This window comes from Heteronotia binoei, chromosome 6, assembly GCF_032191835.1.
Source record: "Heteronotia binoei isolate CCM8104 ecotype False Entrance Well chromosome 6, APGP_CSIRO_Hbin_v1, whole genome shotgun sequence".
In the NCBI taxonomy this organism is placed as follows: domain Eukaryota; kingdom Metazoa; phylum Chordata; class Lepidosauria; order Squamata; family Gekkonidae; genus Heteronotia; species Heteronotia binoei.
In genome coordinates this window covers 15099150-15113570 of record NC_083228.1, presented here as the reverse complement: position 1 = coordinate 15113570, position 14421 = coordinate 15099150, and the positions used below count along the sequence as shown (strand labels likewise).

Below are 14421 nucleotides of genomic sequence, written 5' to 3'. Positions count from 1 at the left end.
TGATAGAGGTTTACAAGATAATGCATGGGATGGAGAAAGGAGAGAAAGAAGTACTTTTCTCCCTTTCTCACAATACAAGAACTTGTGGGCATTCGATGAAATTGCTGAGCCGTCAGGTTAAAACGAATAAAAGGAAGTATTTCTTCACCCAAAAGGTGATTAACATGTGGAATTCACTGCCACAGGAGGTGGTGGTAGCTGCAAGCATAGCCAGCTTCAAGAGGGGGTTAGATAAAAATATGGAGCAGAGGTCCATCAGTGGCTATTAGCCACAGTGTGTATATATATGTGTGCGTGTGTCTATATATATAATTTTTTTTGGCCACTGTGTGACACAGAGTGTTGGACTGGATGGGCCACTGGTGTCAAGCATGTGTAATTCTGATTTATAATCAATGTTTCAAACTCGACTCATCATTGAACCCGCATGCTTGACAATTGGCCTGATCCAACATGGCTTCTCTTATTTATTTATTTATTTATTTATTTATTTATTTATTTATTTATTTATTTCATTTATATCCCGCCCTCCCCCACCTTGGCAGGCTCAGGGCGGCTAACAACATTCCATGGCTTCTCTTACTTACTTACTTACTTACTTACTTATTTATTTATTTATTTATTTATTTATTTATTTATTTATTTATTTATTTATTTATTTATTTCATTTCATTTCATTTCATTTCATTTCATTTCATTTCATTTCATTTCATTTCATTTATATCCCGCCCTCCCCCACCTTGGCAGGCTCAGGGCAGCTAACAACATTCCATAAAAACATACAGTAATAAATAAAGCCTTAGATTTACAATATAGAACAATAAGACATTAAAACATTAAATTAAAACCAATCCAGTAAATACAGTTATACTGCGGTATAGATCTTTAGACCGCATTGGCGGATCCTTGATTACCGTTTTTCTTAGCAGTCCGAATATGCTAATTTAAAAAGGGTGGTCTTGCAGGCCCTGCGGAACTGTTCGAGGTTCCGCAGGGCCCGCACCTCCTCGGGGAGTCGGTTCCATAGGGTAGGGGCCGCGATCGAAAAGGCCCGTGCTCTGGTACTCTGATATTTAATTTCCTTCGGCCCAGGGATAGTCATTAGGTTTTTCCCCGTTGACCTCAGTGCTCTCTGGGGTTCATATGGGGAAAGACGGTCCCTCAGGTAGACAGGTCCTCGGCCATATAAGGCTTTAAAGGTAACGACCAACACTTTGTACTGGACCCGGTATATAATCGGCAGCCAATGCAGTTCACGTAGCCCCGGCCGTATATGTTCCCGTTTCGGGAGTCCCAACAACAGCCTGGCCGCCGCGTTCTGCACTAGCGGCAATCTCCGGGTCCGGCACAGAGGTAGCCCCAAGTAAAGGGCATTACAGTAGTCAGTAGTATGTTCTTAAGGTAGTCCCCTGTGCAAGCACCGGGTCATTACTGACCCATGGGGTGATGTCACATCATGACCTTTTCATGACAGACCTTTAATGGGGTGATTTTGCCATTCCCTTCCCCAGTCATCTACACTCCCCCCCCCCACAAGCTGGGTACTCATTTTACCGACCTCAGAAGGATGGAAGGCGGAGTCATCCTTAAGCCAGCTACCTGAACCCAGTTTCTGCCAGAATCGAATTCAGGTCGTGAGCAGAGCTTGGACTTAAGCAGCTGCTAACAGAATTAATTTACTTTTTCATACAAACCCAGTTATCTCCTGTTGGTGAGGCATGTCTGAGGTGTTGTTGACCCAAATGGCTTTCTTCCGTTTTCAACCCCATCTTGCGCCGTATGAAATCCCTGCCAGCGTTTCCTGCTTTGCGGTTTTCCCCCAACCCCTTTTCACCCTGTGTGTGACCTTCTTCAATTTTTTTTTTAAATGTTCTGCTGTGAGCACTGTAGTGCTGAATCACATTCAAATGACCAGGCGTATCAATGGTGCGGCTAATGGCGCCGGAGCAGTCCCAACAGAATGCTTTAGAAAACCTCTGAGGAAGATCGTGCACATGGCAAAAAAGCATGGGGGAAAAAAGCAGTGCAGTTTGAAATGACATAGTGATTCAGAGATGGCTCATTCATGGAAGCAAAATCACCATGTGGAAACTCCACCCAGCCCTGTGTCACTATACTCAACGATGGGCCAATAATGAATAACATCCAGTTTAGAAAAGTAATGTGAACAGTGCCTGTATCTGAACTTAAACTCGTCTCTTTGGTAGTTTCTCTTTCAGGACTAGGTTCAAGCACTGCGTACCTCACTTGTCCCTGGTTATGGAGACTCAGACCGATTTTGCACTAGGCTTGTTCCGGGCAGGGAATCCTTTTGCCCCCGGTGCTTCTCTCCGTTTTTGCACAAGCTGCCATGGAGCTGTGAGTTGGCATGCTATGGTCCTGCAGCAACTGCTTGTCAGAGGATCCTGCCTACCATGGGAAAGCAGTGCCCCAACTCACAGCTCTGCAGCAGCTTGTGCAAAAATGGAGAAAAGCACCAGGGGCAAATGGAGTCTCCACCTGGAAGAAGCCTAGTGCAAAATCGGTCTCATTTTCATGAAGAAGATGATGATGATATCGGATTTATCCAAGAGGGGACTGGATAAAAATATGGAGCAGAGGTCCATCAGTGGCTATTAGCCACAGCATATTGTTGGAACTGTCTGGGGCACTCATGCTCTGTATTCTTGGTGCTTGGGGAGGGAGCAAAATGGAAGGGCTTCTAGCCCCACTTGTGAACCTCTTGATGGCACTTGGGGTTTTTCTGGCCACTGTGTGACACAGGGTGTTGGACTGGATGGGCCATTGGCCTGATCCAACATGACTTCTCTTATGTTCTTAAGAAGAAGAAGAAGAAGTTGATGATATTGGATTTATATCCTGCCCTTCACGCTGAATCTCAGAGTGGCTCACTATCTCCTTTACCTTCCTCCCCCACAACAAACACCCTGTGAGATAGGTGGGGCTGAGGGAGATCTCCCAGAAGCTGCCATTTCAAGGACAACTCTGTGAGATAGGTGGGGCTGAGGAAGATCTCCCAGAAGCTGCCATTTCAAGGACAACTCTGTGGTTGTTTTCGCACTCACTTCCAGCCGGCGCAACCCCCCTCTTCACCGCGCAGGATCTGCGCGGATTTCGCACTAAATGCCGCGGAGCAGCCTTTTGCGCCGGAAACTCCCGTCGCAAAAGCCGCTCAAACGTAAATCGCCAAAAAGCAGTTTGGCGTTTGCGCGGCTTTTGCGACGGGAGTTTCCGGCGCAAAAGGCTGCTCCGCGGCATTTAGTGCGAAATCCGCGCAGATCCTGCGCGGTGAAGAGGGGGGTCGCGCCGGCTGGAGGTGAGTGCGAAAACGACCTGTGAGAACGATGGCTGACCCAAGGCCATTCCAACAGCTGCAAGTGGAGGAGTGGGAAATCAAACCCAGTTCTCCCAGATAAGAGTTCATGCACTTAACCACTACACCACTGGCTTTCTGGCTTTCTAACACTTGCAGCTTCCATTTCCTATGGGTGTGGGCCAGCCATATCAAGACTCTGGCAAAACCTATCAGGAACCCATGAAGCGGGCTTTCTCAACCACCTCTCAAAGCTTAAAACAGAAGTCGTGTCCATGCTGATATGACCCGCCATGGCTATCAGCCGTGCAGAGTGCCCATGCATGCTCAGACTGCTTCCCATCCATTTTTAAAAGACTGAAAGAAGCGTCACCAACCTCTGGGACTTGAATTATGTAAGGTGTGTGGAGAAATTCTGGGCTCTCATCATTAGTGTCTGTTACGAAGATTCTGACTTTCTCAGCTACCTGAAAACGAAGCAAAGGGACATTTTAAACAGGCAAGCTGATGAAGACGCATTTGTTTCTTACTGGTATCATAATTTTATTATTTACTGTATTTTTTGCACCATAAGACTCACTTTCCCCCCCAAAAAAGTGGAGGGAAAAGTGTGTGCGTCTTAAGGAGCGAATACTGCAAAAAATTCACAAAAATGCCTCTAAATTCACACAAACGGCTCTAAAAACTAGGTGCGTCTTATGGTCAGGTGTGTCTTATGGAGCAAAAAATACGGTGTTTAATATTTTAGATTTTTATCTCGCCTTTCCCAAAAACAGGCTCAACGCGGCTAAAAAGGGCTTCCAAGTCGCATCTGACGCGGTGACCTCATAGGGCCTTCGAGACAAGAGACAAAATTGCTGGTGTCAAAATTAATTGAAATAATTGTAGGAAACATAAAATTAAAATGGCCTCACACTATCACTCTCCTAAAAGTGACTTTGGATCACTCATGATAATTATAGAAAGAGAAATATGATCAGAAAATTGCCTGAAAATAATTAGTGTTGCAGCTTTTTTTGGCAGGAATGGAATTTCGGCTAGTTTGGTATCAGGGTGTGTGGCCTAATATGCAAATGAGTTCCTGCTGGGCTTTTTGTGCCAAAAAAGCCTTGGGCACTGCATTTATGTGGATGTAGTGTCATCTTCAGCCCTTAAACTGTCCACAGAATGAATGGGGTCTCAAAAAGAAAGCCCTGTATGTTGTTATTAATTAATACAATACTACTCAATTGGAAAATCCCATCAAATATTGATGATATGTGTGTTACTGTAGCCTAATTCGATATACTAACTTTCAATATGGAAATGAATGATGCAATTATTGGAAGGTCACAAGTATATCTGGAGAAAGCCAAGAACGGATACACAGGAACTCGAGATATGCTACAAAAATATATGCACTGTGTATATAAACGATAAATACATCAAATCAATCAAATCTGTGTCTTTGCTATTCTTTATAATTATCCTACCATCCCCCAAGAGCATATAAAGTTTGTACAAAATTCCCACAGCAATACAAAAACATTTACACGCAAGAATAGCAAAGACAAAGAAATACGTTGATTTAATATATTTATTGTTTATATACATGGTGCATATATTTTTGTGGCACAAATATCTCTGGCCTTGTGTCAGCAGCAATAACACACACAACAAATAATAATATTGCAAATATAGTAGTTTAGACTATTGAAAGCCCTCAACTAGATGCGTTACAGATTCAATCCGTGATCTTTTGTGTGCAAAGTGTGCGTTCTACCACTAGAGCTATAGATTCCCCCCATGAAAATGTAAGAAGGATTTATATAGACATTGGAAGTTAGATACAAGAGACTGACTATAATGCACCTTGAACCCATTTCTAATGCACTTCGCCACTGTTTTTACTGTGTGAAACAGCAAAACCCACCTGCAGATGATTGCTAAAGTGCATTGAAAGTGAATTTAAAGTGCATTATTCCATGTTAGATACAAGAGACTGACTATAATACACTTTCATATATGCTGATTAATGCAGCTTGAACCCATTTCTAATGCACTTCGCCACTGTTTTTACTGTGTGAAACAGCAAAACCCACCTGCAGATGATTGCTAAAGTGCATTGAAAGTGAATTTAAAGTGCATTATTCCATGTCAGATACAAGAGACTGACTATAATACACTTTCATATATGCTGATTAATGCACCTTGAACCCATTTCTAATGCACTTTGCCACTGTTTTTACTGTGTGAAACAGCAAAACCCACCTGCAGATGATTGCTAAAGTGCATTGAAAGTGAATTTAAAGTGCATTATTCCATGTCAGATACAAGAGACTGACTATAATACACTTTCATATATGCTGATTAATGCACCTTGAACCCATTTCTAATGCACTTTGCCACTGTTTTTACTGTGTGAAACAGCAAAACCCACCTGCAGATGATTGCTAAAGTGCATTGACAGAGGCTTTAAAGTGCATTATTCCATGTGTGCAAAAGTGCACATATATTTCTGATAAAGCCAGTATCTGCGGGAATTATGCAACTGATGACAAGGGATCTTATTCATGAAAGTTTATGTTAGCATAAACTTGGTTAGCCTGAAAGGTGCCCCTTGATTTCTGTTTCATTAATTTGGGAGCAATTCATCATTATACAATTTCTTTCTATTAAACATTCATGAAATTGAATGGACAGCTCGAAGTGGATCGTTTTCATCACGTAATATATAGCCTGAATGGGAACTTGTAAGGAAAGTTACTTTTCTGTTGAAAGTACTTACTTTACTTAAGCCGTCTGAAATGCTGACTACAACCTCAATCTCGTCTTCTCTCTGAAATAAATGAACAAACAAAATTGTTTGGGGCACAGGTGCCAGAGTTATGCTGACTTTCAAAAAATGCAAAGAAAACATTTCTGAAACTTTTGCTTGCTCAATAGCGATAAAGTTTCATAGATGGTTAAATAAATGAAAGAGAGCTTCAGGTGAAAAAAGACTTTCCCAGGCAGCAAATTTCAAAACCTCTGGTTTTGGAAGCCATTTGTCTGAATCACTGGGGATGGGTTAGATGCAGAAACAACTCAGCCTGGAAAATATGACGGTTTTCCCCTTTGGAATTATCATGGCTGCTCATAATTAATTAGTGATGTCTGTCTCGGTGGAATCCTTTCTGCCTTGCCAAGTCCGTTTTGAATTGATCGCCACAGAAGAGATGGGCTCATCCCCACTGGACCATACCTCGCGGTCAAGTTCCTCAATCAGAGTAACGTTCCCGTAGTTTTTATCAACGGCAAAGTAGCTTCTAGACCCAGCTTCAAAACTCATGCCGTAAATCACAGGATCCCCTTCTGGGTCTGTTCCATTGAGTGTATATATGTGGGTACCTGAAAAGAGAGAAAGACACTTGAAGAAGGTGATGAAGATGATGACGATGATGATGATGAAGAAGATGATGGTGATGATATTGGATTTCTGCCTTGTCCTTCATTTTGAATCTCAGAGTCTCAGAGCAGCTTACAATTTCCTTTACCTTCCCACCCTACAACAGACACCTTGTAAAGTAGGTGGGGCTAAAAGAGCTCTCACAGAAGCTGCCCTTTCTGAGAGCTATGGCTGACCCAAGCCCATTCCAGCAGCTGCAAGTGGAAGAAGAAGAAGAAGATATTGGATTTATATCCCGCCCTCCACTCCGAAGAGTCTCAGAGCAGCTCACAATCTCCTTTCCCTTCCTCCCCCACAACAGACACCCTGTGAGGTGGGTGGGGCTGGAGAGGGCTCTCACAGCAGCTGCCCTTTCAAGGACAACCTTTGCCAGAGCTATGGCTGACCCAAGGCCATACTAGCAGGTGCAAGTGGAGGAGTGGGGAATCAAACCCGGTTCTCCCAAATAAGAGTCCGCGCACTTAACCACTACACCAAACTGGCTCTCAAGTGGAGGACTGGGGAATCAAACCTGGTTCGTCCCAGATAAGAGTCCACACACTTAAGTCACGTAACCACTACACTAAACACTTAACCACTACACTAAACACAATGTGACTCTGATTGCTGGTTAATCTATTAAGAAAGATATTTTGCTATTCATAAGAATATATCTCTATAGGCTTGGATCCTACGACTGTGCTCCGCAGGTGTTTGCTACAGTCACCGTGGAGATTGTTACCTTATCCACTCGTTCTTCCATTTGTGCAAGTCCAGTTGTTTTCGATGAGCCCTTGGGCAAACAGAAGAAGGCGCGGTAGTGCTGGATTAAATCCTGTGGAGGGCCCTAGGCAGCCCAAATCTCGGGGTCCCCCTCACAAATCACCTCAGAGTCGAAGCACCTGCCCTGCTGCTCGCAGCCCCTGAAAGCCCCTTTGACAAAGGTGCAGGGGAGAGGCAGAGAGAGGCAAACTTGGCAAAGACACCACCAGCAGCCACACCAGGCAAATCAGGCAAAGAGCAGCTCAGCTGCCGGGTGCACATTCAGGCTGGGAGGGCTACAAGCAGGGGGGAACTAGGGGGAAAGCTGGCCTGGGGCCCTTAAAGGTACGGGGTCCCATAGGCCAGTGCCTACTTGGCCTAATTGTTAATCCGGCCCTGAGGGGCAGGAGACAGAACAAGTGGCACTGCGGCCAGAGGGAAGTGCGTGCAGGGAAGAACATGGTCATAGCATCCAAGCCTGTAATCTGTAGGTGCATATGTTGTACGTAATGTGCACATTGCAAGCCTATGTCCTATATCTTTATGTGAGAAGGGATAGCGGACAGTGAATGAAGTGTACATTTCTGTGGACATAACCACAACTAGTCCAAGTTAGAGTTGCCAAGTCCAATTCAAGAAATATCTGGGGACTTTGGGGGTGGAGCCAGGAGACATTGGGGCAGAGCCAGGAACAAGGGTGTGACAAGCATAATTGAACTCCAAGGGAGTTCTGGCCATCACATTTAAAGGGACCGCACACCTTTTAAAATGTCTTCCTTCCATAGGAAACAATGAAGGATAGGGGCACCTTCTTTTGGGGCTCATAGAATTGGACCCCCTGGTTCAATCGTTTTGAAACTTGGGGGATACTTTGGGGAGAGTCACTAGATACTATACTGAAAATTTGGTGCCTCTACCTCAAAAAACAGCTCCCCCAGAGTCCCAGAAACCTCCAGATCAATTTCCCATTATACCCTATGAGAATCAATCTCCACATAGAGAATAATGAAGTAAGCAGACTCCCCCCCCCCCCAATTTCTGGCAACACTGAAGGGGGATTGGCCTCTCTACTCACAAGTTGCTGCCAGCTTCTTCAAAGTAACACAGACACCCATCCCAAGAGGAAACCTTTCAATCAGCGACTGAAGCCTCCAGAGGTAGAAATGCACATGGTCCTCTGGGGGCGGAGCTCCCCCCCCCTCCGCCGGCTAGACTCCCCGGGGAGATGCCTGTAGCAGCCGGAGAGGACGCAAGGACTACGAGTCCCAGCATGCACCTCGCGAAGGGAGGCCGCACCGTTTCCCCATCCCCACCACCCCACCCCCACTTTCACGCTTTTGGAGAGCGGGGGAAAAGGCTGCTAATCCAGGGGTCCCCCGGCAGGGCAGGGGGGTTGGGAAGCCTAGTCCAAGTAGGATTGTCTGCATTTAGGAGATGCATATCTGGCAAGGGGTGGTGCCCAACAAAAAAAAAACAAAGGTCAGTCCCAGGCCCACCCACCTCCATGGGCAGGGCAGTGATGTAGGGAGAGGCCTAAAGGGATGTAAGTAGGGATGTAGGGAGAGCCAGATTGGTGTAATGGTTCAGTGTGTGGACTCTTATCTGGGAGAACTGGGTTTGATTCCCCGCTCCTCCTCTTGCAGCTGCTGGAATGGCCTTGGGTCAGCCGTAGCTCTCCTAGGAGTTGTCCTTGAAAGGGCAGCTGCTGTGAGAGCCCTCTCAGCCCCACCCACCTCATAGGGTGTCTGTTGTGGGGGGAGAAGATACAGGAGATTGTAAACCGCTCTGAGTCTCTGATTCAGAGAGAAGGGTGGGGTATAAATCTGCAGTCTTCTTTTTCTAAAATGGACAGGCAAATTTATGGAGGACAGGTCCATCCATGGCTATTAGCAACTACGACTTAATGGAAACTCCAGTTCTGAGACAGGTTATCAATAATATCAAGAGGGGTGGGCTTCAGTATTTTGTAATCCTTCTAGGTAGGGTTGCCAGGCTGAGGTCAGCACAGCAGAAAGGCATGAGGGGGTGGGACCTGGCATGCTGGCATGTTGATGTCCGGGGGGGGGGGCGTTGTAGGAAAAGCCCAGCAGGAACTCATTTGTGTATTAGGCCACACCCCCTGTCACCAAGCCAGCTGGAACTGCGTTCTGGCTCAAAAGAAGCCCTGATATTAGGACATCAAAGGCCAAACAAACCAGCTGGCTTTAGGACTGCTCTTCCAAACCGCTGCTTTAATGTCGCGCTGATAATTTTTACACCCTTCTCAGCACAAACTCTCCATATCATTAACACTCCCGAGATATTTCCTAGCAGTGACTTAACACCAATTTAAAAAATCTCGCACAAGCGTTTCTGCCTCCTCTTAATAATAATAAAAAAGGAGATGTGAATCAAAATCTTCCGCTCTGAAAACGTCTGTGTGGGTTCACACAAACTTAAGTGAAAGCTGCAATGGGCACAAGAGACAAAAGAACCTATGCTGTTGGCATATGATTAGTTCTCCCTGAAACATATTCCAGTCATATAGCTACTTACAGCCTCAATATTTTAAGATCAAGAACATAAGAAGCCCCCTTCTGGTTCAGGCCTTCTAGTTAGGCTTCCCAATCCCCAGGTCCCAACGAGGGAGCCCCTGGTTTTACAGGCTTCCCCTGCCCCCAGTCAGCTGGCCGGCATGGGGAAGCCCCACCCCCACAGTCACCATGTACCTCTAGAGCTCCGGCAGGTTTAGAAACCTGCAAACAGGTCCATTTTTAAAATGTGTGCCTTTAAAGTTGAGTAGGAAGCAGGAAATAGGAAGCGCTTCATGGGGAAGGGTCAGCAGCGGTTTCGTCAGAGCACAGACCCTCCATTTCTTTTGCTTTCGTTTTCAGAGCAAGTAAAGTTGTGAAGAAACCAGACCCAATAAGTGTGTGTGTGTGTGTGTGTGAGAGAGAGAGAGAGGGAGGGGGCAGGGGATTCCCCGGCTTGAAGGCCCTCCCCCCACTTTAGAAAGCTTTAGAAAGCGAGGGGGGGGATGTCTACTGGGAACTCCATTATTCCCTATGGAGAACGATTCCCATAGGGAATAATGGCGAATTGATCTGTGGGTATCTGGAGCTCGGGGGGGGGGGGGATGTTCTTTGAGGTAGAGGCACCAAATTTACAGCATAGCATCTGATGCCTTTCCTCAAAACACCCTCCATTTTAAAAGGATTGGACCAAGGGAGACAATTCTATGGGTCCCCAAAGAAGGTGCCGCTATCCTTCATTATTTCTAATGGAGAGAAGGCATTGAAAAGATGTGCAGTCCCTTTCAATGTGGTGGTCAGAACTCCCCTTGGAGTTCAATTGTACTTGTTCCAACCTTGCTCATGATTCCACCCCCAATGTCTCCTGACCCCGCCCCCAAAGTCTCCTGGCTCCACCCCCAAAGTCCCTAGATATTTCTTGAATTGGACTTGGCAACCCTACTTCAAGTTCAGCCTCCTGTCTCACACGGTGGCCAACCAGTTCCTCTGGAGGACTAGCAACAGGGCAGAGAGGCTGAGGTCTTCCTCTGATGTTGCCTCCTGGCTCTGAGATCCAGAGGTTTAGGTTATTCAGAGTAGTGAGTTTCAGTGGAAACATATGCAGTCAGGGCTGGCTCGCCCACTGGGCAAACTAGGTGGTTGCCTAGGGTGCTGTGGGGGGCGCCGAATTGGGCTCCCCCTCCTGGTGCCCAAGGCAACCACCTAAATTTGCCTCTCCCCCCCCCCACTGCTGCCACTGCCAGCCCCTCCATCACGGCCAGCCCCCCCTTCCTTTCTGCCGCAATCTGCCCACCTCCCCCTCAGAGGAGCATGCCACGATGAGGCTGGATCCTACCGACTTCAAGGCAGCTGGCATCTGAACATTTGAAGAGAGAGCTGGAGGAGGCTTCGCTCCCCCGCACTTCCAGTTCCCCTGACTTAGGCCACACCCCCTGGATGTAGCCAATCCTCCTGGAGCTTACGGTAGGCCCTGTACTAAGAGCCTTGTAAGCTCTTGGAGGATTGGCTACATCAGGGGTGTGTGGCCTAATAGGCAAAGGAGTTCCTGCTACAAAAAAAGCCATTGAAACAAACCATTGGTCTATCAAGGTCTGTACTGCCTACTATAACTGGCAGTGGCCTTCTGGAGTCTCAGACACAGGCCTTTCACACCAGCTACTCTCTGGTGCTTTGAATCAGCCAGCGATTGAAACTGGGACCTTCTGTATGCTAAGCTGATGCTCTACCACAAAGCTGTGACCTCACTCCTAAGGGCCTACTTGACTCTAAGGGCTTGAACAGAGGGAGAGTTATCTTCTTCCATATGTAAAATGCAAATTATAGGCAAACTGAGCTCACTCTGGGTTACCAACATCTTAAAGGGGAAAAAGTTTGTCTTGCTGAAGGACAGTCTGGCATTTTGCTTGGTATTGTTGGAACTCATAAGAACATAAGAGAAGCCATGTTGGATCAGGCTAATGCCCCATCCAGTCCAATACTCTGTGTCATACAGTGGCCAAAAAAACCTCAAGTGCCATCAAGAGGTTCACCAGTCGGACTAGAAGCCCTTCCACTGTGCCCTCCTCCAAGCACAAGAATATAGAACATCACTGTGACCCAGGTAGGATCTCTCTATAGCAGGGGTGTCAAACATGCGACCTGGGGGCTGAATTAAGCCCCCGGAGGGCTCCTATCAGGCCCCCAAGCGACTGGCTGTCATCTGCTTCCTTCTCTCTCTCTCTTGCTTCCTTCTGCATAGCAACTTGCTTTTCAAGGCTTGCTCAGTTGCACAGGAGCTACAGAGCAAAACCTCTACTTTCTCCATTGGCTGAGGCTCCTCCCTTGGGGAGGAAGGGGGGGAGCTTGCTTTACCAGGCTCTCTCAATCACACAGCAGAGCTACTGAACCAAGCTTCTCTTCCTTCTATTGGCTGAGGCTCCTCCCCCTCATGGTCCCCTGGGGAAGGAAGGAAAGAGCCAGAGCTTCCTTTGCCCACTTCCCTGGATCCTGTGGGAGAATTACAAAGACAGCACCTTTAAGACCAACGAGTGCTAATCTTTTAAACATGTTTTAAGTGTTTTTTTTTAAATCTTTAATTTCGTTTGTGTCCTTTATAAAGTTTATATCTCTGCTACTTAATTGAAAAGAGGAACACACATGGGCTGGCCCGACAAGGTCTCATTTATGTCAGATCTGGCCCTCGAAACAAATGAGTTTGACACCACTGCTCTATAGTCAGTGGGCTACTCCTTTGGCCAGATTGCCCTCGCTGCAAATAAGAATCTCTTTCCATACCTGAAGAGACCAGTTATCTCTGAGCCTACAACGTTCACAGCTAGAGCGAACTTTCAAGCCTAGTGGAAAGTGCCTCACTAATGGTTTGGAAACTTCCTTTCTATCTGGGGCAGCATCAGGATCTAAAATAATGCTGCCCAGAGGGAGCGCTGCAATTTCCAGCAGTGAATGAACAGGAGAGAGTTGGAGGAGTCCCGTCCAAATGGCTGGGATGAACAATGCAGCAGAGGGAAGACTTGATTTCTTTGGGGTGTAGGCTTTGCTTGTAAGGTTGCCAGCTTCTAAGTTGGAGAGCTGGAGATCTGCTGGAATTGCAACTGATCTCCAGGTGACGGAAGTCTGTTCCCCTAGACAAAACTGCTGCTTTGGAATGTGAACTCAGTGTACCCTACCCAAAGTCCCCCTCCTCCTCAAATCCTGCCCTCCCCATAGCCCACCACCCAAATCTCCAGGTACTTCCCAACCTCGAGCAGGCAACCCTACTTGCTAGGCAAGGCAGGGGGGATGAAACACCAGCAGTGCTTAGGCTGAACAGGTCTCTTTGTTTTGTGAAGATCCAGAATGGAGATTCAAGGTCCTTTCTGGAATTTAGGGGATCACAGGAGGACCTTTCTGGAGAAGGCTCATTGTGGATATTATTTTGCCACCGGGGTGGGAGGAAATGAGGTTTGACATTTGCCATGTCCAGATGGTCAAATTTCGGCCCTCATTGCTCCATCCTTGCTGGTGCTCAAATGACTGGCAAGGGGGAAATATGGGGGAGACACCGACTGGCAGCACACCGCTCTAGGATTTCCCCAAGACTCTATGGTGAAACCCAGTAATGATTTTGCAATATTGATTGTGTTTGCATGCAGCACTGAAATCCCACCCCCCAACTGGGGATGCTGCCATTTGCCTCCATTTTGGTGCCAGTTTGGTGCAGTGGTTAAGTGTGCAGACTCTTATCTGGGAGAACTGAGTATGATTCCCCACTCCTGCACATACAGCTGCTGGAATGGCCTTGGGTCAGCCATAGCTCTGGAAGAGGTTGTCCTTGAAAGGGCAGCTGCTGTGAGAGCCCTCTCAGTCCCACCCACCTTACAGGGTGTCTGTTGTGGGGGAAAAGATATAGAAGATTGTAAGCCGCTCTCAGTCTCTGATTCAGGGAGAAGGGCGGGGTATAAATCTGCAGTCTTCTGCTTCTTCCTCTCTGATCCCCCTTTCAAGTCAATAACAGTGGGGAACTAAACCTCACACAACTCCTTTTGAACTCTGCCCCCCCAATTGTTTTAATTTTTTAAAATTCAGTGATCTGAAACTAGCACTCATCTCATATTGCTAGACTCATGACGCTTGGAAAAAAATGTAAAACAACGAGAGAAAAATGGAGCTTGTAAACTGATAAAGGGGGAAGGTACAGAGTGGGTGAAGCAACCTCAATGGGTGCAGAGGAGTGACCTTCGAGGGGCAGCAAAAGGTTGGGGGGCAAAATCCGAGGGAATCTACATGCTTTTGAATTTCTTTTGGCTTGGAAGCGAAACAAGGGAAAAATAGGCACAAAGGCACTCTCAGAAAACCTGGAGAAACAACGACCAGAAAGGGAAGTGAGCATTGAAGGGAAGAAAATCAGTGCAGAACAAAAAAGAAAACCCGACGGACATGCATGGTGAGGC

General features: G+C 46.6%; 1 protein-coding gene across 1 annotated transcript in view; it reads right to left on the bottom strand.

The window, feature by feature from the left end:
* The window catches only part of CDHR1 (cadherin related family member 1), a 106468-nt gene that overhangs the window by 88828 nt on the left and 3219 nt on the right, over window positions 1-14421 (bottom strand). Inside the window, exons 3-5 of the mRNA XM_060240791.1 lie at window positions 6537-6682; window positions 6081-6131; window positions 3691-3780 (exon numbers count right to left, since the gene is read on the bottom strand). Of these exons, the coding sequence (XP_060096774.1) occupies window positions 3691-3780; window positions 6081-6131; window positions 6537-6682 (287 nt within the window). The remainder of the gene's footprint in view (window positions 1-3690; window positions 3781-6080; window positions 6132-6536; window positions 6683-14421) is intronic.